A 24,415-nucleotide genomic window follows, 5' to 3' on the forward strand; every position below is an offset into this window, starting at 1 on the left:
ACAGACGATGATTATCGGTATCTGAGGGCTCCTCGATCTTGAAAACGAATAAGACACAATGTTGGACTTCGAGTAGCTGGAGAACAGATATGTTCTAAACAGCCTTTACAGTCTGTTTTTTATTTTGCCACACAAACCATAATGTCATTGTATTCCGCTTGGCAACTTAGGTAGCTGAAGAAGAGCTCGATGTCATAGCTCGTTAGGTTCCTCGTCAATGCATAATGCAAATATATACTTATGAGGTATTTTACGCAGGCCACAGTGGACTGGGTAGTCAAGATCTATGCCTGATACATTCCTCTCATGATTCATTTTTACTTTCTCTGAATGCATTTTAAGTTTCTTAATATATGACAGGAAATCATTAATTAACCAACTGAGGAGTTCATCTTCAGTACTAAAAGGTGCTTTTTTTTTTTTTTGCTAGTGGCTTTACATCGCACAGACACAGATAGGTATTATGGCGACGATGGGATAGGAAAGGCGTAGGAGTTGGAAGGAAGCGGCTGTGGCCTTAATTAAGGTACAGCCCCAGCATTTGCCTGGTGTCAAAATGGGAAACCACGGAAAACCATCTTCAGGGCTGCCGGCAGTGGGATTCGAACCCACTATCTCCCGGATGCAAGCTCATAGCCGCGCGCCCCTAACCGTATGACCAACTCACCCGGTTAAAAGATGCTCGTTTGTTCTCGTTCCTGAATATGTCCCATGTGAGGTGTTGCAGACGTTATGCGCATTGAACAATTTAATAAAATGCTCCATAAAACAAATGGTTTATTTTAAACTGTATTTTATGCTCTCGGGACAAAACCACCTTCATACTTTTCAAACCAGAGATTGTTTCAGGAGAAAATACAATATTTTTAGCTCTTGCTACATTCATTTTCGTGAAATTTGTTGGGCAAATTATTTTCCTCGTTGGTTTCCTAATTTAAGATTTCTGAGTTTGAAGATGCCTCTCAAATGATTGCCGGTCACGGTAGCATAGTTTAAAAAAAGTCCAGTGACAAATTTTGGGATCGCCCGATTCTTATGACGTAACTCGGATCAAAACTTAGGAACAGAGGCCTACTTCGATCAGCTTGAATTCGTATCTCATGCGTAATACTTCCTCTGTGTAATGTTTCGAACATTGAACATTCACTGGAAATTGTGAAACGAAATTACACTACCTTTAATTTCTCGTGAATAGACCATGACTGGAACTGCGAATGCTTAACATCAGACGAATACATTCACAACCAACTCAGTTAATGAGCACGTTTAAAGGTGCGAGCCTGGTAGACAGGGGGCAAGAAAGCGACCCTAGCGGCCCGGCATTGAACTTCAGTGTAACCACTTCCATAGCGTTTTACGGGCTCTATTTCCAGGCCTTGTATTATAACGTAGGCAACGGTGATTGCCCCACCTTAGGCTACACTATACATCCCATCTACAACTAAGCTCTATTCTATTTCTTTGCTTTTGCTCTTTCAGCTCTTTCAGCTCTTTCAATGGTCCATATTGGAAACAAATGAACATCTCAACACTTTCTCATCAACACTATTCTGTTCACACTTGTTTCAGTTGAACTGAATTCTAGAAGATTCTTCAAGTGCTAGTATTTTAAGTGTGTCACCTGGTCTTCTGTGAAGTGCATTCTTCAAATTGGAAGAAAACTGAGAACTTATGCAAGACCTGTGATTGTGATGAGTGTTTAACATCTAAATCTTCACTTGTCTTGCACTGAATTTCAACAACACACACTTGCTTCATAAATATTATCTATAATTCATGTCTTGCCTTATCTTTTATTGATTTTGACTGATGATGGTTTCTAGTAAGACCAAAACTAGTTTCATCAAATATATGTAACTTTTTTAAGGTTATAATAAATAGTATTGAATAGGTGGAAACCTTTAACTTTTGTTTTACCTTATATGCTAAAGGATGAAACAGAAAAAGAATCCGTATTAACGCCGGCTATTTGATACACCTCCAGAACCCAACACCGATGACCAAGGTGTCTGAAGCCTCTAAAATGGAAATAAAATACTAACAATTTATCAACAAACAGAAGACCAGTCTAGCGAGAATGTTACGTAACATGGCATGCCATTGTAACCACAGCCTTCAGCTGTTATCATAGAACACATTATCTGAGCAACCACAAAACCAGTTTGGCATGAATGTTATGTAATATGGTGTCCCCTGTACCACCAGCCTTCAACTGTTATTGTAGAACAGTTGCCCTGAACAAACACAAAACCAAGAATGGTGCATAGCATGGCTGTTTTTGAAACAACGTTATCCATTTTCAAGAAGGCATATTACCTACTCTAAAAACATTGTATCCCCTTGCTCACAAAAGTAACTTACGAGGATTCCTAAAAGTTATATACTGGGTGAGTCAGCTGTGCCTGACTTTTTCTGTTGTTAGGCATTCCAACGAATGTCAGTGATCTGATGGTCGATTCTCCTTTGCCGTGTACCATGCTACAGCCACCTTTAAAGCACTTACTGCGTCATCACAGCAAAGACTTTTACAAAAACATGTATAGGACAGATATTTATATAATGCATCAAACTGTTATACAGATATGTAAAAAGTGCATGCCAGTTATAAGCTTTCAATTGGATATGAAATTAATGCTAAAAACGATGGCATACTGATAGAAAACATGTGAGAGTTGTGAAACGGGAAGTAGTTTTACGCCAAGTACGCTTTCTGATAAGCTTGAGGCAACAGACACCATGGTGTAATGGGCTAAGCACGGACGTGCTCATGCATGTGGGTTTGAATCCCACGAGCGCTAAATATTTTTATTCACATTTTAAGCTTTTAGGATCAAATACAAGGCCATTCGTGTCACATTCAACCAATAGCATGGATGTTTAATGTGTACTGCCCTGACACTTGGTGTGCCTAGCAGTGCTGGTTATTTATTCACTATGTATTCAACAGAAGAGTATGTTGACATGCTCCTCATATACGGTGAAGCAAGACAGAATGTACAGGAAGCACAGCACCTGTACCACGAAAGATTTCCACACAGATGACAACCAATCGCAAATACGTTTAGGAGGGTGGAGCGACGTTTGCGTATAACTTTGTCACTTTCCCGAACAGTTCCTGTTAGAGAGGCACCAGTTACGTCCGGTGAAACTGCTGAAATGGTTTTGGACACTTTCCGGGGGAATCCTCGTACAAGTACCTGGGCAGTAGCACAACAGGCCAACATCAGCCAGTTGTCTGTTGTACAGATCTTGCATTCCAGTTTGCTTCATCCGTATCACCTGCAGCTACATGAAGAGCTCCACGGATGAAATTTTGAAACTCTTGTTGATTTCTGTGTATGGATACTGATGCAAGTGGCAAATGATCCTGTGTTTGTATCTCACATTTTATTTTTGGACGAGTTACGATTTCATAATAATGGCTGTTTGAATTGTCATAATATGCACTGCTGGAGTGTTGAAAATCCTCACTAGGTAAGGCAGCCAGCATTTCTGGTGTGGTATACTGGGTGTTCACAATTGGACCCTATTTCTTTGAGGATCATTTGACAGGAGCCCAAGTACCTACAGTTTCTTCAAGACCAATTACCATTGCTGCTAGAGGATGTACCCCTGAGTGAACAGTAACCATGTTGTATCAACACGAAGGAGCTCCCCCTCACATGTTAGCAGATGTTCGCAAATACCTGAATGTTACACACCCCAGTCGATGGATAGGAAGAGGAGGACCAGTCAGTGGGCCTGCTAGATTACCCGGGTTGACACCACTGGACTTCTTCCTGTGGGGTTGTTTGAAGGATGTAGTGTATGCTCAGCAGCCGGAAAATCCTGAAAGCCTTCGAGACTTTATTGCACAAGCCTGCGAATCTGCAACACGTACAATGCTACAATGAGACTGAATGTCAGTTCAAAGGCATGTTGAAAGGTGCATTGCTGCAGAAGGTCATCTATTCGAACACTTACTGCAATAACAGGCTGTTGTTCAGTCAAGTGGATTCAAACCCCCATCCATTCTTTCCTCGTCCAGTCCTGCTTATAAAACATCCATATAAGCAGTCCTGATGGTTTAGAACACTGCCAAAATAAATTAAATAAATAAATATCTGGCTTTGTGGTTTACTGGTTAGTGTGATTAGCTACCACCCCCAAAGGCCCGGGTTCGATTCCCGGCTCTGCCACGAAATTTGAAAAGTGGTGCGAGGGCTGGAACTGGGTTCACTCAGCCTCTCGAGGTCAACTGAGTAAAAAAAGGGTTCGATTCCCTCCTCAGCCATCCTTGAAGTGGTTTTCTGTGGTTTCCTACTTCTCCTCCAGGCAAATGCCGGCATGGTACCTAACTTAAGGCCATGGCCACTTCTTTCCCAGTTCCTTGTGTATCCCTTCTGATAGTCCTATCCTCCCACAAGGCCCCTGTTCAGCATAGCAGGTGAGGCCACCTGGGCGAGGTACTGGTCCTCCTCCCCAGTTTTTCCCTCCCCCAACCCGAAGTCTCATGCTTCAGGACACTGCCCTTGAGGCGGTAGAGGCGGAATCCCTTGCTGAGTCCAAGGGAAAAGCAATCCTGGAGGGTAAACGGACTAAGAACTAACTAACTAAATAAATAAATTAATAACCCACAACATGAGGGCATTTAGATACATTGGCTTTGTGGATTATTCTCTAAGTACAAAATGTAAATAAAATTATCAGGCTCAAGTGGGATTCAAACCCACCTACCAAACGTAGTTGTAGTAGCAACACGCCACTTAACCTACGACACCATGGCGACTCCAGCGAGTAGCTTACCAGAAAGCCTACTAGATGGACAACTAACTACCTCTGCTTCATAAATGCACACACATTTTCTATCAGTATGCCATTACTTTTAGCATTAATTTCATACCCTACTGGAAGCTTATAATTGGCACGTACTTTTTACATAACCATATAACAGTTTGATGCATACCTGTCGCATATGGTACACTTTTTTGCAAAGGTGATGGTGCGGTACGTAATTAAAGGGGATTGTTGCTTGGTGTATGGCAAAGGAGAATTGACCATGATGCCACCAATGATGTTCATTGGGATGCCTAACAACAGAAAATATCAGGCACAACTAACTCACCCGGTATATATACTTGATCGTTACATCGTTCTCGATTGCTGCAATATTTATCTCCACTAACACCCCTAACACTCTGTATATTTACTAGATATTGTAATAGGAGTTGAATTATGGCTAAGGAGTGATATTATGGATGTGGAACATTTTTTCCTTGACTGGAGTGTTTATTGTAGGAACAGGCCAGATTCGAGACGAGAGGGAGTATGCATACTGGTGAAGAATTTGTAAGCTACAAAAAAGTTAAGGTTGAGAAACATGAAATTGTGGTGTAAAGCTCATCTCTAAAGGTACTAGGCAACTTTTTGGGGTGTACAGACATGAAATGGGTGATGTGATGCAGAATTATTTCACAAGATAATCAACTACATGGGTAACGGCACAGAAAGAAACATGATTGTAGTGTCTGATCTCATATTACCAAATATTGACTGGAAAGGTAATGCGAATGACAGATAACAAAACCAACAAATGGTAAATAAATTAATATGGGAAGGACAACTGAATTAGAAAGTGCTGGAACCAACTAGACAGAAGAATAATCTTTACGTGTTGCTGACAAAACCAGACGAGCTCTATAGAAAAAGTTAAATGGTAGATAGTAAAAGTGGTCATGAAACAGTTTTAGTTGTTAACAGTATAACAGACAGTATCATGTGGTTGGTAAGAGAGGCATGAGGGAGTCTTTTAAGAAGTAGTTATGATTGGAAGATAAAGATAAATATGTAAAAAGCCTATGGGTTGTGTTTGGGTCACTTGTTGAGGAGTGTGGAAACAGGATTGTACCTTTAAAGGTAGAAAGGGATGGAAAAAACTCATTGTATCATAAGAGTGAAATAAAAGTTTAAGATGGAGGTAGGGCTACAGGTTAAAAGGAAATAGAGTTAGGAATGGTTATCAAAGTAAGGAGGGAATGAAGGGACTTACCAGGAAATTTAATTTAGCAAAAAAGTCAGGTAAAGAGATCACGACTGCAAGCATAATTGGCAGTCATATGAAATTTAGTAAAAAATGGAAGGGTATGTATAGGTATTTTAAAGCAGAAATACATTCTAGGACATTTGATGATCCATAAATGACCTATGACATCTTTTGTTTCAATGGTTATGGATGAATTTGTAAAGGAGACGAAAGAGACATATGGGGATAGGGAGATGAAGTTATTAATATTTGTAGGTGATATTGTAGTCTGGGGAGTGAACAACACAGAAGTACAAGAACAACTTGATACACTGAATGAGAAAATTGAAAAGTATGGTATGAAAATCAGCACTGAGAAAAACACGACCATGATAATATCAACAGGAGAAAGACAAGAGAAAGACAGTATGAATATTGGTGATCAAAGCCTTGAAATTGTGGACATTTCCAAATACCTAGGGAGTGAATTAATGCAGAAAGGCAGAGATGGCATGAAATGACACTCGATCAATGAATCGATCAATCAATTCACCAGTCAGTCAGCGCTGAGTCTTTTCTTAAATGATTTCAAAGAATTTGAAAATATAGTAGACAAAATTAGTAGATGAATAAGCTAGAATGGAGATGTTAAAAGTAGGAGAGATTATAATATGAAGATAGAGTTGGAATTCAAGTGGAAAAATTGGTGCAAATATTCATTTATAGGAAGTGGAATTAGGTATTTGAATAATTTACCAAGGGGGATGTTCGATTGATTTCCAGCTCCTCTGAAATCATTTAAGAAAACACTTGCTAAACAACTGATAGGAAATCTGCCACCACCGAGCAAGTTGGTTGTGTGGTTAGGGTCATGTATCTATGAGCCTGCATTCAGGAGATAGTGGATTCAAATCCCACCATCAGCAGCGCTGAAGATGGTTTTCAGTGTTTTCCCATTTTGCCTTCATTAAGGCCATGGCCACTACCTTCCGAAACCCAGCAGCCTTCCATCACCAAAACCTTTGATGTGTTAATGTGATGTTAAACAAGTACAAAAAAATGGATTACAGAGCTAAATACAGATCAGTGATGAGTGAAATTGAGAAATCTCAACAATATTTTTTTTAATCATCCATATTTTTGATACCCTTTTGTCTTTGAGTGTTCTTGATTTCATTGATATCATAAAGAACTTTTCTGAGGTACTATAGAAAAGACTACATGTCACTTCCAGCATAAAATATTTAATCAGAAAGTTCTAAACATACAACATGTGTTGTTTAGGAACATCAGATCTAACTTTATTACTTACCATAAATTTACGTCCTGCTTCTGTTCCACTGATATGTCTCCCAACATGATCCACCATTGTGAAGAATGCTTCCCATACAGGCTGTTCTTTCTCTGTCCGTAAAAACAAAGTCATATTGAGGGCTGCACCGAAGTGGAGTTCACCAGCATAGGCCAGGTTCCATGCATCATGTAGCAGTTTGACTCGAGAGCCCATGTCGACCAATGGCTTTGCATCATCAGGACTCCACTCTTGGAGAAATTCAGCCACCATATTCCAGTTTGTCAAATCATAGTTGACCATGAACATGCCTGAAATGCATCAATTACTGTATAACTGAAAAATTTGGACTACAAATAGGAAGGTAGTGAATATAAGTACATATTTTTGAATTAGTTTTAAAATCTGAGAATAGGAATTAAAGAACAGTAGGCTATTACCATTGTTATGGATCATTTGAGAGTCAACTTAAATTCATTTTTGGTTCCTTCATCCTCACATAATTTGAGTCTTACATCAAGAGAAATTTTTCTCTGTATAATCCTAACAAAAGAATTCCCAATATACTTATGCTTTTCCCAGTAAAGTATGATATCTATATACTGTATATAAAAGCCATATAACACACACCGATCGCAAAATCTCCAGATCCAAACGATCTAGAAAGCTGAAATTAGGAATGTAGGTTCATCTTTTGTCCTAGAGGTGCACTAGAAAAGAATTTTTCAAAATTCAGCTTCTGCCCTAGATCTAGGCCCTTTGCCACAATAACATAGGCTAATATCGGTGAAAATAAAATATTTGTATACGGTTTTACGTTCAGAGCTTGATCAACCTGATGACATGATTTTCAGAATATTCACTTTCAAATGCATGGCCATTCAGAGAACGAAAAATGCCAGCTCGTATATTCCCTCAAAGATTGATTTTAGTCCTCAAGGTAAGGTAAAAAAAAACTCACTCACACTGATAGGAAAAAAATGCAAAGTCGGCAACAAGTGCCATGCAAAATATTATTTTATATGGACGAAAATGAATATCAAAGAAACATGCTTGTGAAATGATATTCCATTGTCCTTTATGAACCTCTTTGTGCAGCCATAGAGACTAGCATTTTCCTCCAGAGAAGTACATACTTCAATTTATCAGGAAGCTGCAGTAGCGACAGTTGCCAAACAAGCCAGCTGATAGATTATAGTAAGCCAGCTTTTACCAAACAGCGCTCTTGCTCAAATTCGCATGCAACTGCAGCGCAAGTGCTACCTCTAGTGTATATTTTACTAACTCTATGATAAACTTCCATTCACTAATTTATCATCCTCCTCCTAAGACAAGTATCTTTCTGTTGTGCCTGATGATAATATAAATCCTACCGCTGACTCAGAAAAACAGTTCAAATGTTCCATCATCCAATCAAAAACAAACAAGAAAACGCACCACGCTATATTCATCAATATAATTAAGATTTTAAAAATCCTAGGGAGTCTGTAATGAAATTACTGAAGAAATCCTGATGTTAGTAGGGAGGCTGTTAGGAAACACATTACAAAAAAACGTGAAGTTAATAAAAAAGCTGTTAGGAGATGCAATGAACAAAAAATGTATTGATCCTGTGGAAAACAAAGTCTTTATTGGGATTCAAGTATGATCACAATACAGATTATAGTAATGGCATGGTTTCTCTATTGGCCAGAAAAATCAATTGCAAGTGGTGTCATGCCAAAAATTGGAAAGAAAAAAAGTTCCAGTCTATGTTGTAGGAACAAAAAGGTACACCTCCCTTTTAGTGAACAGCCTCCTCATCATCTACACAGCCTCCTGAGTCTGAGCATTTTTTGAGAAATATTAGGAAGTATAAAGGATGTTTACAAATGAGATCTTAGGAGCTAAGGAGGCACATGAGGGAAATTTTATACCAACTTTTAAATTTTAAGGCCAAGTTTTCCACAGAATAGGAAGTTACCTTAATATAAAAAACACACATTTTTACTAATATATTTTGTTGGCAATGATGAAAAAGAGTTGGAAATTTGGTCCAATATCTTTCCTGTTGTGAAGCCGTGGTTAATTTTACAACTTCAACAACTTCTGCATAATCACAACCCTTACATACAAGATTTAAAACAGCAATGGAGAATGTCCCAGAAGGTCAAGAATTTGATGTTGTGATTCATGCAGACCAATGAGTGAGGTGGCTTTGGTGATTGTGGGGCAGGAGTTTGGAAAGAAGGACATCACTCTTCATAGCAGAGACATGAAGTTGGTGCAGATCAATGAAACTCACCATGCTTATGACGTTCCTAAGTACCCTCTTATTTTCTGCTATGGAGGAGATCTGTACTCCATTAGTATTTCCCAATTTGATCCAAATTCGAAAGCCCTTATTAAGTAAATGGTTTATGCCTCAGATTTTTACTCTTACTGAATCATGGAAAGAGAGGGTAAAAAAACTACATCTTACTCTATCGTAGTCTCCTTTATCCATATTTGGTTGTTATGAATGCCAAGATAGAAACAGAAAGACTAAATTTCATTAGACACAATCAAAGTAAACTGTGATTGGAAAATTGCATATACATGCAGGACGCCATGAGCAAAGGAGTTTGGCAAGTTTCTAATCTTGGCAAGATGGTTGTGCTACCTTCAAGTTTTACTGGTAGGCCCCGTTGCATGCACAAATGGACTCTGGATGCTATGACGTATGCATGTCATAACGGTCATCCTGCCTCCCACAAGGCCAACCTCTTGTCCACGTCGTGGGAGATGGGCAATGGCATGAAGTAGGGGATTGCCTGTAGGGGCGATGTACAGTGGAGACTGTGTGTGCCCCATACTGCTACGGTAGCTGTGAAAGCCCTACAGGAACCCTGAAAAGTGACGGCTAACGGGGCTCTGGTGAAGACCTCAATGGCAGCAACGGCAGAGAAGGAGTCCTTTGGTACGGCGAAGCTGGCGAAGGAGGCAGCCCTTCTTCTTGGGGATAAACAAAGAAGAAACCACTGCCTTGTGGTAAAGACGGATCTTTAAAGGCTAAGGGAGATAACCCCTACAGAAAAATACTGCGGTCTAGCACCGACAGGAGGCAGCACCTCCACTCGAGTTCAGGTGCTGTGGGCTAATAACTCGCACACCTGAATTAAACTCATTACAGAAACCAAACAAACTTTATGCCAGCTGGATTTTATGGAGATGACTTTTGCAATGAAATACAGGACATGAATTGGATTCTGGAATGTGAAAACTATGAAACTGGTAGACTGAGAGAAGAAATGGCAGAAATGAAAAGGTATAAACTGGAGATACTTGGGTTGAGTGAAACAAGATGGACAGGCTATGGAGAGGTGAGGACAGAAGAGGGTGGTGTCGTCATTTACTCTGGAAGAGAAGAAAATGATCAGCATTCAAGTGGAGTGGGTGTCTTACTCACAAAGAAAGTAAAAAATAGCATAATGGAATGGACCCCTGTATCACACAGGATAATTACTATACGAATAAGAACCAAAGTTAGACCTGTGACCATAGTACAGTGTTATGTGCCAACAGAGGTAGCAGAAGAGGAAGAGAAGGAGGAGTTTTATGATAGGCTGACATCAACACTGGCAGGGATGAAGAAGAAGGATATTGTGATATTGATGGGAGATCTAAATGCAAAAATTGGTAGTAAAAATTAAGGAAGAGAAATCATCATGAGTAGATATGGAATAGGAGAAAATAATAGTGGACAGAGATTCGTAGACCTATGCAGTAATTTTGGATTGGTTATAGGTGGATCATTGTTTCCACATAAGAACTGCCACAAGATCTTGTGGGTGTCACCTGATCTCCGGACTAGTGTGTTTAAGAGGCCCTATGTTCCACCTGGAATTAAAGGAAATAAGTCAATGGTCATCCTTATCTGTTCTTCATATTTACATGTAACCCAAGTGGACTCAATCAAACATAGCATTATTGCTCAGGTTTTCCATATAAAAGTAAAAGGATGATCCATCTCATGACTAAAGGATCTATTTTTGGCCTAAATAGGTGTTACATGTATGACATGGAGTGGCAGAATTAATGCGATTTGCCTCACATCCACATCTTACTGTCACTTCAAGACAGAATCATGCTTACCCAGTTCGACGGTGTCAAAAGTGCTGAGATTCATGATGCAGAATTACATCCAGTCCTTCATGAAATCATAAAGTATACGATCATTCATGGGCTGGTGGAAATCTGAACAAACGTTCGCCCTATATAATTGGTGGTTCTTGTAGCAAGAGATACCCATGTCCACTAACCAAGGATACTCAAACTGCAGATAATGGATATCCCCACTACTGGAGATGATCTCATTCTGATGGTGGATTTATGGTTAATATATACAGAGTTGACCTTGATATCCACCAGGTGATGCTGTACAATCTGTCTTGTCCTGAACCTTCAAGGGTCACATTAACTTTGAATTATATACTTCTGTAAAGTAGATAAAGTATATCTGCAAATATGTTAACAAGGGCAGTGATCAAGCAGCGTTTAGCTTAGAGAACAAATGGGATGGAGTTACCATGTATGAGACAGGTGATACATTAGTAGTTCTGAAGCTGCTTGGAGAGTATTAATGCTTCTTATTGATGAAAGATATCTCCTGTCATATATATGTCTGTCTGTCTTGAGAACGGTCAACAAGTTTATTTTACAAGTGATAATGCTGCAATAAAGTACGGTACAAAAACCTCTAAAAACACTCTCTTAGCATTTTTTGAACTTTGTAAAATAGATGCTTTTGTAAGAAATCTTCTCTACAGTGAAGGTCTGGCCCACTATATTTGGAAAAACAATAAGTTTAGTCAGAGGAACAAGGAAAGGCTGTTCCTGGACATCAAGGAGTAAAACAGGATGAAAGATTGGTCAAGTGTACACTGTACATGCTATTATTAAGGAAGTTTCAGGAGTGGTTCATCCTCTTATCAGTCTGCTGGCTGAGCGTTGGGTTTGTTGGAGGATGATATTCACTTGGATCGCACTTTGGAGGAAGCTGCCATTTCTGACTAATCTTACAAGCTGCAGCAACTATTATTTGCTGTCATGTTAGTGTTCTGACAATTGGCAGATCCTTTAACACTTTGGGAAAACAACATAGACACTCTTTCTGAGGATATAAAAAGGCAGGTGGAGAGAGAATTTCAAGAAGTTGGCTTTGAACACTGTATAGACTTTATTTATAACAACTGCTTAGTACTACCTATCATAAAACATAGGTCTAACCAACCACTTGAGCAGTTTGATTTTCCCTCGATGTCAAATAATCTAAATGAAGTTAGCATTGATTATGAATACCTGAGAGAAATTCCTTATGACACAGTACAACTTTCTCAAGTACTTGCTCAAAATGTTACTAAATTCAACACCAAAGTCAAGTATATCAAGAGGTCACTGATAGCACTGTTTCAGATTCTGGACAGCTTTTCTTTCTTGATACTCCAAGTGAAACGGACAAGACTTTATTGATAAATCTGTTGCTTGCCAGTATAAGGAAAAAACAAGAAAATTGTGATTTCTGTAGCTTCATCAGGTATAGCTGTGACTTTGTTGGACATTGTGGACCACATATTCTGCTTTCAAATTGCTTTCAACTTGAATTTCTCTGAAACTCCTCTGTGTAATTTTTCAAAAGAGAGTGACACCGCTCAGGTACTTAAAAAAGAAGGCAAGTTGATAGTCTGGGATGAATGTCTTATGGTTCACAAGGGAGAAATTGAAGCGTTGGATAGGACTCTTCTAGAAATTTAGAGTAGTAAACATCTGCTGGGTGGGGTAACTTTATTACTGGCCGGGGACTTCTGGCAGACACTACCTGTCATGCCATTAGGCACACATGCTGATGATATAAAAGCCTGCCTCAGGTCATCCTACCTGTGGCCTAAAGTTCATGCCTTATCCTTGAGAGTCAATATGAGGGTCCTTCTCAAAAGCAGTTTTAAGGCTGAAGAATTTTATGGCTTACTTCTTGAAACTGGTGATGGAGGGTTGAAGGAAGAAGATGGCAAAGTCCATATTTCAGTAAATCTCCATGAAAATGTTAAAGATTTGAAAAATTTGTATGACAAAATTTACCCTAGATTGACTGATTCATACATAAAAGACCCGAATCGACCTAAGGAGAGAGCTATTCTTGTGACACTGCACCAAGCATCAGTGATTCCTTATGTAGACTCCACAGTGGAGATAGAGGACATGGTCCGCTACCCTGTGGAGTTCCTCCACACTTAAAATCCACCAGGTTTTCCACCTCACAATCTCAGTCTGAAAGTTGGAGCACCTATAATGCTGCTATGGAATTTGATATTGCCTAAGATTTTAATGGCACTAGGCTGCAAGTGAAGTCTTTACATACTCTTACCCTTTGTTCTTCATTCTGCCATGAATTTCATCTCTTCTTTCTCTATGTTGGATTCTGGCATTATATCACAGGATTTAACTGAACTATATGACTGTGACTGATTGTGTGCAAGTCATTGTGCAACTGTGCATCAATATATTCAGTTCCTAACTTTTCATCTTGATCTATGACATGTGTTCTATTACCATCTGGAATGCCCTTGAACATTCAAATATATCACAATTATTCTGACTGGCCCTTTCTCTCATATAAATCGGCCTTACGTGGTCTGCAATTCCATTCTTTGCCCAGTATACCATGTGGGAACAATTGGGTCGGCATTTCCAGCTCACGGGAGATAAAGGTAGGACTTGTCAGACGTGTGCCGTTTATTGGTAAATTTATATCACCCGCATCATTCTCATAATGTGAAGAGACTCTTGATTCTTTCTTAATTTCATTGCTTATTTTCTCCAAATTTACCATGGGGTGACAGTCAAATGATGCATAGAACTTTCTTTTGTCAAAACTGTGGTTGTTCCAATGTCTGTTACTCATTGTGTAAAATTACTGTTAAATCTTTTACTGTCTTAGTCAGACTACCTTGCTTTCCCCACAGTGTTCTAAAAACTCATGCACATAAACAAAAAATGCAGACACAGACAGAAAATTATTCTTTAAAACTACAAAAATCATTCAAAAAAAATAATTTAAAGAAAGTTACATAAAATAGACAGGAATATAGATTTTCAAACCTGCTTTCCCGGTAAATTGTAGTTTATCATGGATAGGAACAGAATCTATAAATTTGGGGAATTTACGATTGAAGTCCTGTCACCCCTACCTGTTGCTGGTAAAATAATATCGAGAATACCACTATCATCTTTATCATGACTGATGCTTTCATCATCACTAGGTTCACCTGAACTCTCACTTTCACTACATAAATCATTATCATGGTACAATTCTCTTTCAATATCGTCATTCAGCACAGAATATAGAACACCTTGCGATGAGGAAGCCATAGCGTAAACAAACAGCAACTAGTGTCATTCTATTGTCTCTAGTTTGGCCATACAAGGACGATACTCAGAGCAGTGCTATTGCGAAGAGAATATTTTCGTGATTCCAATGATGTGCAACACATGGTGTTTTCCTTCATTCAAAGTAATTACGGCAAAGCTGCACAAGCCCAAGTATGTACAAGGGCTGACATTGTGTGGCAGTAATGGGGAGCCCGAGTACGTACTCGGGCAGACAGTGAAGAAGTTAGGGGATTAAGCTTCCCAGGCCAGTAAACTTTAAAATCATGTTCATGGATTTAAAATTTTGAATTGATTCTTGGATACGCTTTGGTATTATGTGGAATTATTTTTCATTGAGTAGTGTGCTCCAAGAACTTGTAATTGGCAACTTCATAGAATTTAAACTGTTTAGAAGTTGGCTTTTAAATCATTAGTTACAAACTGTCAAAAGTCTAGTCTCTAAGAGCCGTCCTTTATCGTTTGTGACCTTAACTTGGACAGTTTTAGCACTTTTTTGTGGTATGTTGACCTATTTTCTTGCTAAACTTTTTTTCTTACATGTTAATTGTATGAAATATTTATTATTTATTAATGTGTTTAGATCTGAGAAGGCCTACTTCCCCTTGGCTAAGATAGTATTAGCACTGGCTGGTAGATGGCATTGAATGTTAGCTTTCATTATACTTGGATCTGGTTCCATATTTTTATGAAGTTTCTCTTTCTAATGACCCTGTTTGTTGTGTTCTTTGTATTAGGTCTTTTATTAATTTTTCTGATTATCTCTCTTTTAAATTGTATGGTCAGTCATGATTATAAACTGTTATAATAATTTCCATATTTGAGAACAGTGTTAATGATTCCCCAGTTAGCCTTAACTTAAGCTGTGGTTGCAGAGTAGGCTTGAGCCTACAAGTGGCTCCGGCTGGTCTGTGGTCTGACAGCTCTGCAGACCAGCCGACCTACCGAGCAGAGGAATGGTTGCTATGGTTCTACCATGGCTCTACACCTCTGTATTCTGGAGATGGAGAGGGGCTGGTCCCCACTGTTGGGTGCCCTTAGGATGGTTTTCTGTAGTTTTCCATTCTCCTGCACTAAGGTGAATTGCCGGGACACCCTCACCTTCTCTGAACATCTCCTTCACCGTAACAAATCTCCTGACCTGAGTATCGGCATCACTGTCTATGAGGCCCACCTCCCCCTTCAGGGAAGGAATTAAAACAATTTAGTAGTAGTAGCAGTAGTACTTATGCTGATACTGTTTGAGAAAATTGTCAAATATTCTTTTCAATATATTCAATCACTCAATCAATCAATCTAGTTACTGTGTTTCAGATATTGATATTTTCTTTCCTAATCCATGTGAGTGATTAGTTGGTATAAAAGACATAATTACTCTTATTGATTCCATGACACTTCTTTGCTTATGGGCCTATCTAACTTGCTGCCACTGCTCGTTCTGAGAATGAGCATTGACATGCTGTAGTAACTCTGCTTCATGGTATATTTGGGTGGAAAATTATCCGTGCAGCTCCACACTGTCACTAAAGCAGTACCTGGTACTGCTTGTAATTAAAAACAGGTTACAATACAGGAAAACAAAAGTCTTGGGAACAATGCATCGAGGTTCTACTGTACATATAAAATCATCTTCGTATCTGTACTTTCTTCTGTGGGTGGGGGTGGTAGAATAACATCCAAATTATTTCTTGCCTGTCATAATGGATGGTTATAAGGGACCCCAGGGGCTTGGGAATGTGGGTTAGCGACCACAGGGCCCTTAGCTGAGTCCTGCTTCCACTTACTTGTGTCAGGTTCTTCACTTTCATCTATCCTATCTAACCTCTCTTAGTCAAACGTTATTATTTTCTGACCATAACTGTATTAGATTGCGAGGCTTAGGGTATCTCATTTTCATTCCAATCGATACCTTCAGTTTTCAAAGTGTCAGACCCCTTCCATTTTCCTCCTGATTAGTGTTAATAGAGTATGGATGAGCAGATGAGCCAGCCCCATGGTGTGGGGGTAGCGTGCCTGCCTCTCACCCGGAGGCCCTGGGTTCGATTTCCGGCCAGGCCAGGGATTTTTACCTGGACCTGAGGGCTGGTTTTGAGGTCCAATCAGCCTACGTGATTAGAACTGAGGAGCTATCAGACGGTGAGATAGCAGCCTCGGTCTAGAAAGCCAAGAATAACGGCCGAGAGGATCCGTCGTGCTGACCACACAACACTTCGTAATCTGCAGGCCTTCGGGCTTAGCAGCGGTCGCTTGGTAGGCTAAGGCCCTTCAAGGGCTGTTGTGCCATGGGGTTTGGTTTGGGTTTAGAGTATGGATGCCCAGTTGTACTTCCTATTAAAACAATTATCACCATCCATCTCTCCGTACAATTTGAATATTAACCTGACACTTTATTTTTATCCTGGACAGGACAAATAACAGCCTATGTTGGGTTCAGTTTAACTTCTGTCTGGATCTGTCAATCTGTCTGTTACAGCATCACAGGAAAACGGATAGAGGGATTTTCATAAAACTTGATATTTAAGTTTAGGATAAGGACGAGTGGGTTCTTAGGTATAAGTTGTTCAAAAATATTCATCAGGAGGGGAGATTCAGGTAGGGGCCTAAAGAACACAAAACTCTATGTGTCTCTCTTATGGTTGCCCTTACAGGAAAATTGCTTTAGAATACTATTTACAGACTTTTTTGTTCCATTACAGTGAAATAAGACAGTGGTCTGAAAGTTCAAGTCCAAGAGCAGATAATTAACTTTATGGAGATCATACTGACAATGGTTTAAATGATTTGCACATCTCTATTTACTTTTTGAATATTAACCTGAAGGAAGAGATCAAATATAAAAAATTATGAAACTGCACACGACCAAAAAGAGCCAGGAAACAGATGTCATGATAAACTGCTGACAGGCAACAGCATGAGGGTTCGACAGAAATATAATCACATGCTAAGTGATAGTGATTGTGTCAACGACGGGTAGTACAGCTAGTATGTATACCTATGTATATTATATGTCATAGACCTTTAGGGAACAATAGGAATTTCACATCTAATGGTACAAAGAACAATGAATGCTGCAATAAATTCACCTACCTATTTCATCAGGATTCACAATAATAAATGATTCTGGTCCTGGCAAATTTTTTACGGTGATATGTCTTTGTTTCTCCATCCAGGCTACAGGTCGTGAATTATGTATATCCATGCTATGCCGGGTAATATATTGTATGGGAATCCACCAGAGCAGTTTGTCTTTGTTGGCAAGATCATGGGGTCTCTCTTTCAAGAATACATGCTGCAACACAAGAATCATCCAGAAAATTTAAAGTCAGGTAATACAAATATAGTATTAACTCCTACTGTAGGTTAATTTCCAGTGATCTATATTTATATAAAATTATCTTTCTGTCTGTACTCTTTGAATATTTACCACATACTTGGTTTTCCTTTGCAGAATTTATACTGAGATATTAGCGAAAATATTCACAAAATGGGTAGAGGATTACTTTGTACTCCTGGTATACTAATCCTGATTCAGGAAAGAAATGAGAACTTCAGATAATATATTCACAAATCTTTTCTATTTGTTTTACATTGCACTGGCACAGACTGGTCTATGTCAATTTGGATAGGACAGGTCTAGGACCAATCAGTCACCACTGATCTGCATTTAGGGCAGTCACCCAGGTGGCAAATTCCCTATCTGTATTTTACCTAGTCTTTTCTTAAATAATTACAAAGAATCTGGGAATTTATTGAACATCTTCCTTGGTAAATTATTCCAATCCCTAACTCCTCTTCCTATAAATGAATATTAGCCCCAATTTGTCCTCTTGAATTCCAATTTTATCTTCATATTGTGATTTTTTCTACTTTTAAAAACACCACTCAAACTTATTCATCTACTAATGTCATTCCATGCCATCTCTCCACTGACAGCTCAGAACATACCACTTAGTCAAGCAGCTCATCTCCTTTCTCCCAGGTCTTCCCAGCCCAAACCTTGCAACATTTTCATAACACTGCTCTTGTTTCAGAAATCATCCAGAACAAATCGAGCTGCTTTCCTTTGGATTTCCTCAAGTTTTTGCAACAAATAATCCTGGTGAGGATGTCATACACTGGAACCATACTCTGTTTGGGGTCTTACCAGAGAATTATATGCCTTCTCCTTTACATCCTTACTACAACCCCTAAATACCCTCTTAACCCATGAACGTCTAGCGATGCATATGTGCAACAGCGTGCCGGTGCTCTTTTCTTTCAATGTATGAAGTTGTTTTCCAGTAAAAGAATGAAAATTGCACACGTATTCGGTAAAGGGAAGTGTTGTGCTTTGTTACAAGTCGGTTAATCAATAGTCACTGCTTGATTGTTGACTAGGTGTATGTCTGAAGTTCGACGTGTGTTCCAGCTATCACAATGGCATACCGTAAGAGGTAAGATTCGCTACCGGTATATAATTTTATGATTTAGAAATAATTAACCTCTTTTAGGAAATCCAGGAAGTAAATTCATCCGAGTTTGAAAGTAGCACACTTCCCTTTACAATTAATAACTCGTGGGCGAGTGCGATCCACATATTCCCGGCATTGCATATTCGCAACGCTAGGCAGATCCGTTGTCAAATCACTTCCTTACCTACCAATTTGGTATTGAAGGGTTTGTTATTGATGTAACAACCCTTCATTGTTGTGCATGCAATTCAACTCATAATGCTTGGTACCTCAGCAACACGTCACGGCCTAAAATGACGCAGCTCCAATTCAAGTGGGAAGTGGAGTAATACGACGTCAAATCCTACGGCATGGAGGCCAGGGGAGCGGGGCGCCCATCGCTCTCGCGCACGGGGGGGAGGTCGCATACATGAAGTTGTACGGTATGGTACGACGGGCGAGACCACCTTGTGATGTATATCCCAGACAATAAAAGAAGATGGTGTGCATGTGAGAAATGCTCTGGCATAGTCCGTACAGCGTGTGTAAAGTGTGACGTTGGGCTCTCCATAAGTTGCTTCATTCTGTTCCACACAAACGGACATACAGAACACTGAGTCTTCAGAGAAACCCACAGCAAATGATCACACCAGTAAACTGAAGAACTCTGAATACCCTGTCAGATTTCAATATAATTTTCCAATAAATATATTTATTTTGATTACCGTATGTTATATATAATAGGTACTGTAAATAATGTCTTATTGTATATAAACTATTTTATTTTGTCTCTTAGTAAATAATCAACTCAACAATAACTTATATCTTCTTCTCCATGCTCATTGTCCTCTTATTTTCATTATTTTCTCGAAGAAAACAATATATGTGATGGTACCTTGCAGACTACTACTTAAGCGCCTAGCGTTGCATATATGCAACACCCTATATTTCCGAAACTAAACATGTTTGCTTCAAAATAATGGATCTTCCTTGAATAATACCCTATCCTAAGAATGTTTATTAAGAAAAATTGAATGTTTCAAAAAATAAAAAATTTGGGCGTTCAGAGATCTGTATCCTTTATTTACAATACCGTTTATGTGATTACCACAATGAAGATCTTTCCTTATATTAACACATAAGTACTTACAATAATCCCCAAAAGGAACTTTCACCCCATCAACACAGTAATAAAACCTGAGAGGATCTTTCCTATTAGTGAAACTCACAACCTGACTTTGAACGCTGTTTATCATCATACCATTGTGTGCTGTCCATCTCACAACAGTGTTGAGATCTTTTTGCAGTTACTCACAATCTCGTAACTTATTTATTGCTCTATACTGTATAACATCATCCGCAAAAAGACTTACCTCTGATTTTAGTTACTCATATCATTTATATATATAAGAAAACATAAAGGTCCAATAATACTGCCTTGAGGAATTCCCCTCTTAATGGTTACAGGATGAGATAATGCTTCACCTACTCTAATTCTCTGCATTCTAATATTTGGAAATACAGCCACCCATTCACTCACTGTTTTTTCTAGTCCAATTGCACTCATTTTTGACCTTTGATAGGTCAATGGCGACATTGTCCATTAGACCTCCCAGATGTAAGATATCTGCTCTATCTTTCTGGAATCCTGCAAGTTGAGCTTCAGTGGAATAACCTTTCCTAAACCCAAACTGCCTTCTATTGAACCAGTTGTTAATTTTGCAAACATGTCTAATATAATCTGAAATAATGCTTTCCTAGAAGCAACCATGGCCTTAAAAATTTTAATTTGCCTGATGTTAAAATGCAAAGCCACAGAAAACTATATTCAGGGCTATCAACACTGGGGTTCAAACCAACCATCTCTCGAATTGAAGTGCACAGCTAGGCCTACATGACCCAAACTGTATTATATTATATTTATCATTAAAACAATAATGGATAACTACCATATTTACTTGCATAATTTCCCCCTTTTTTCTTAAAATTTAGAGGGCAAAACTGAAGGGTGGAAATATGTGAATATTATGAGATGACTGAAAAATGATCAGATGTAAAATTGAGATAAAAACATTAAAAACTTCATTTTATCAAACAAATATTTAAGAGTGAATAACTAAAATAGCACAAAATTTGAACAGTTGTGAGACATTTCTTCAGTTTCAAAAGCAGTGGCAATGCAGGTGATCTTGGGATAAACCCTAGCAACACAAACATTGCATTATAAAAATCAGGCATAAAACATGCATGAATCAAAATTAGCTCATTATGTGCATAAATAAAATCAATGCACCTGTCCTGTACTCTGCATAGCTTATTTGGAAGATGTACCAATAGACAGATAATCTTCATCAACGGAGTTGTTTGTATCCATTGCATCGTCCCACATGACATCATCCTCTAAACCAACCTTTGCATTAGATATCCCAGTCTTCTGGAAGCTCTTTGCGACAATACCTATTACCTAATGTTCAGAGTCCAAGCTCGAAGAATCAAAGAGCACAACTGTTCGATGCCAGGTCTCTTAATGCCACCTCTTTTTTGTCTGTTCAAAGGAAACTTGCCATCCATTCCCCATAAAACAGTTGAAAATTATCTTTGAATGGTTTATTCACTAAGGCGTCTAGCGGCTGTAAATTTGATGTTAGCCCACTTGGTATTATGACGGGAATGATGTTGAGATGGGACATCTCATTTTTAATGGGCTCTGCTAAATAGCCACAAAAACTGTCCCAAACAAGCATGCAGATTACACGGCATATGAATTTATGCAAGAATTCAGAAAATATGTCCTAAAATCTCAAGGGGGAAATTATATGCAATTTAATACTGTATTTAAAAAGATTTCATTAAGCGAATGTTCTATCCAGATTTGACGTCACATTCCACCATTCATCGTCTCATCTCTCCTTTCTTTTGAACCATAATCCATAAGAGTTTCATTTCTGCAGAATGAGGTCTGCTGATATCGTTGCTAGTTGGGGTGCAGGTTTCTAGGCTGAATATGGTAACTAGCATGAAGAAATTCTTGTGGAGTACTAATCTGATTCTTAACAGGACTTATTTAATCACTTTTTGATACTCCAATAGTAATTTCTGCATGAAATCAACTATCTGCTGTTATTACACTACCAAGATACTGAAATTGGTCTACATCTTTCAGCTTTTCTCTATCCAGAGTGATGTTAGTATGGATGTTCTGTTGACTGACTGGCTACACTGCTGTTCTGGATTTACTTATTTTCAGACTAAAAATATTTGAGTAATCATTTCAGTCATTTAGCTTCTGTTGTATTTAAGTCTCATTCTCTCTCCATATCACCACAGCACCTCCAAATATAAGGCTTTAAACTTGGTATTCTTGTCTAAACTCTTAATATTCTCGATTATTTCATCCATCACAGTGAAGAATAAAAGTGATGACAATGTGCTGCCATGTTGTACACCTCTACTTGTCACCAAATCATTTGCATATCCCTTACTTAGTTGGACACACAAGTCTGGCAGGATTCACACAGAATTTTGACCTTGTTCAATAAAGCACTTGGTAAGTTCCTATTCGTAAGGCATTCTTGTAATATACGATACATATTTTTTAAGTAAGGGCCGTTTTCTTATAGACACTAGTAGTTTGCACACGCGTCGTAACGACCACATGCATCATGTGCCGGCATGCCTCTGTTGCTAACCTGTACAGTTCTGTTCTGTGCTTGCTCAAATGTTCAAGATTATCGACTCACCCGCCCCGTGCGAGGTTCAGTCAGTGATCCGATTTTTGTCGGCAAGGAACCTGTCTGCTGCAGACATTCATCGACAGATTTGCGAAGTGTACAGTGCTAATGCTATGAGTGAAGGGAAAGTGTGTAAGTGAGTACAAGACTTCAAAGATGGCCATGACATCGTCCATGATGAGGCCCGCTCCAATTGCCCATCTCTGGTCACAGATGATTTGGTGGCTTCATTTGAAGTGAAGATTTGTGAGAATAGACTCTTCGCAATAACAGCTCTCTCAAACACCTTTCCTGATGTGTATAGGTCAGTGCTTTACAAATTTGTTTCTGAAAACCTAAACTTTAGGAAACTGTGCTCCCATTGGGTCCCTAAACAACTAACGGAGGATCACAAAAACAAAAGATTTGAGTGTTCGATTACTTTTTGATTCGTTATGCTGAAGAAAGTAATGACATGTTGAGTCAGATCGTAACAGAGATGAAACATGGGTTTCGCATATCACGCCCAAATTGAAGCAACAGAGCATGGAATGGAGACACACACATTCGCCTGTAAAGGGGAAGGCCAAATAGACTCTGTCCCAGCACAAGATCATGGCGTCCGTGCTTTGGGATAGGCATGGTGTTTTGTTGGTCAACTTCATGCAACGAGAAACCACTACCAATGCGGAAGCCTACTGCCAAACCTTGAAAAAGCTTTCCCCCCCCCTATCTTCCATTGAAAAAGCTACGCAGAGCAATACAAATCAAAAGATGCAGCATGCTGACAAAGGGAATTGTCCTTCTCATGACAATGCAAGGCCTCACACTGCAACTCAGACCTGAGGTTTATTGGACACTTTTGGCTGGGAAGTTTTAGACCACCCACCCTACAGCCCTGACCCTGCACCGAGTGATTACCATCTGTTCTGCCACCTCAGACATTACCACAGTGGCAACCACTACAGTGATGATGATGAAGTGAAAACGGCTGTAAATTCTTGGTTATCGGAGCAGGCGGCAAGTTTCTATGAAGAGGGTATTCAAAATTTAGTTATAAGGTATGGTAAGTATTTAAACAAACTTCACAGCTATGTTGAAAAACAGGGTAAAGTATGTAGAATCTGTAAATAAATGTGGTGTTTGAAAATCATCGTTCATTGTGTAGTTATTTTCAAATGGCCCTTACTTAAAAAACATGCCTCATATGTCTTTGTACACTATCATAAGGATTTTCAGTATCAAGGAATAGAAAGATCACATCTCTTTGTTTCTCCTAATGCTTCCTGGGGATCATCTTAAGGCTAACTAGCAGACCTGTTTATTAAAATAAATATTATATCTAGCCCGTGTGTGTAACATCTGGTAAGTGTCCCAGCTCAGGGTTATGAGCAAAGACCTCAACAGAATCTTCAGCGGAGGAGATGGACTTCGGAACGATGGAGATTATGGACGAGGTAGCCCTTGCCCAGGGTTACGGATGAAGTCCATAATGGCACCGTTGGCAGAAAAGGCAACTTTCAGAATGGCAGAGATGGCGGATGTGGCAACCCATCCTCTCTAGGGTTAATTAGAAGAG

The 24,415-nt window shown here is 39.1% G+C and overlaps 1 protein-coding gene across 1 annotated transcript in view; it reads right to left on the reverse strand.

Moving 5' to 3' along the window:
- LOC136886353 (aminopeptidase N) overlaps nt 1-24,415 on the reverse strand; it is a 305,995-nt gene that overhangs the window by 96,766 nt on the left and 184,814 nt on the right. Inside the window, exons 12-13 of the mRNA XM_067159096.2 lie at nt 17,784-17,985; nt 7,314-7,603 (exon numbers count right to left, since the gene is read on the reverse strand). Coding sequence (XP_067015197.2) covers nt 7,314-7,603; nt 17,784-17,985 — 492 coding nt within the window. The remainder of the gene's footprint in view (nt 1-7,313; nt 7,604-17,783; nt 17,986-24,415) is intronic.

Source organism: Anabrus simplex, chromosome 1 (assembly GCF_040414725.1).
Source record: "Anabrus simplex isolate iqAnaSimp1 chromosome 1, ASM4041472v1, whole genome shotgun sequence".
NCBI lineage: Eukaryota > Metazoa > Arthropoda > Insecta > Orthoptera > Tettigoniidae > Anabrus > Anabrus simplex.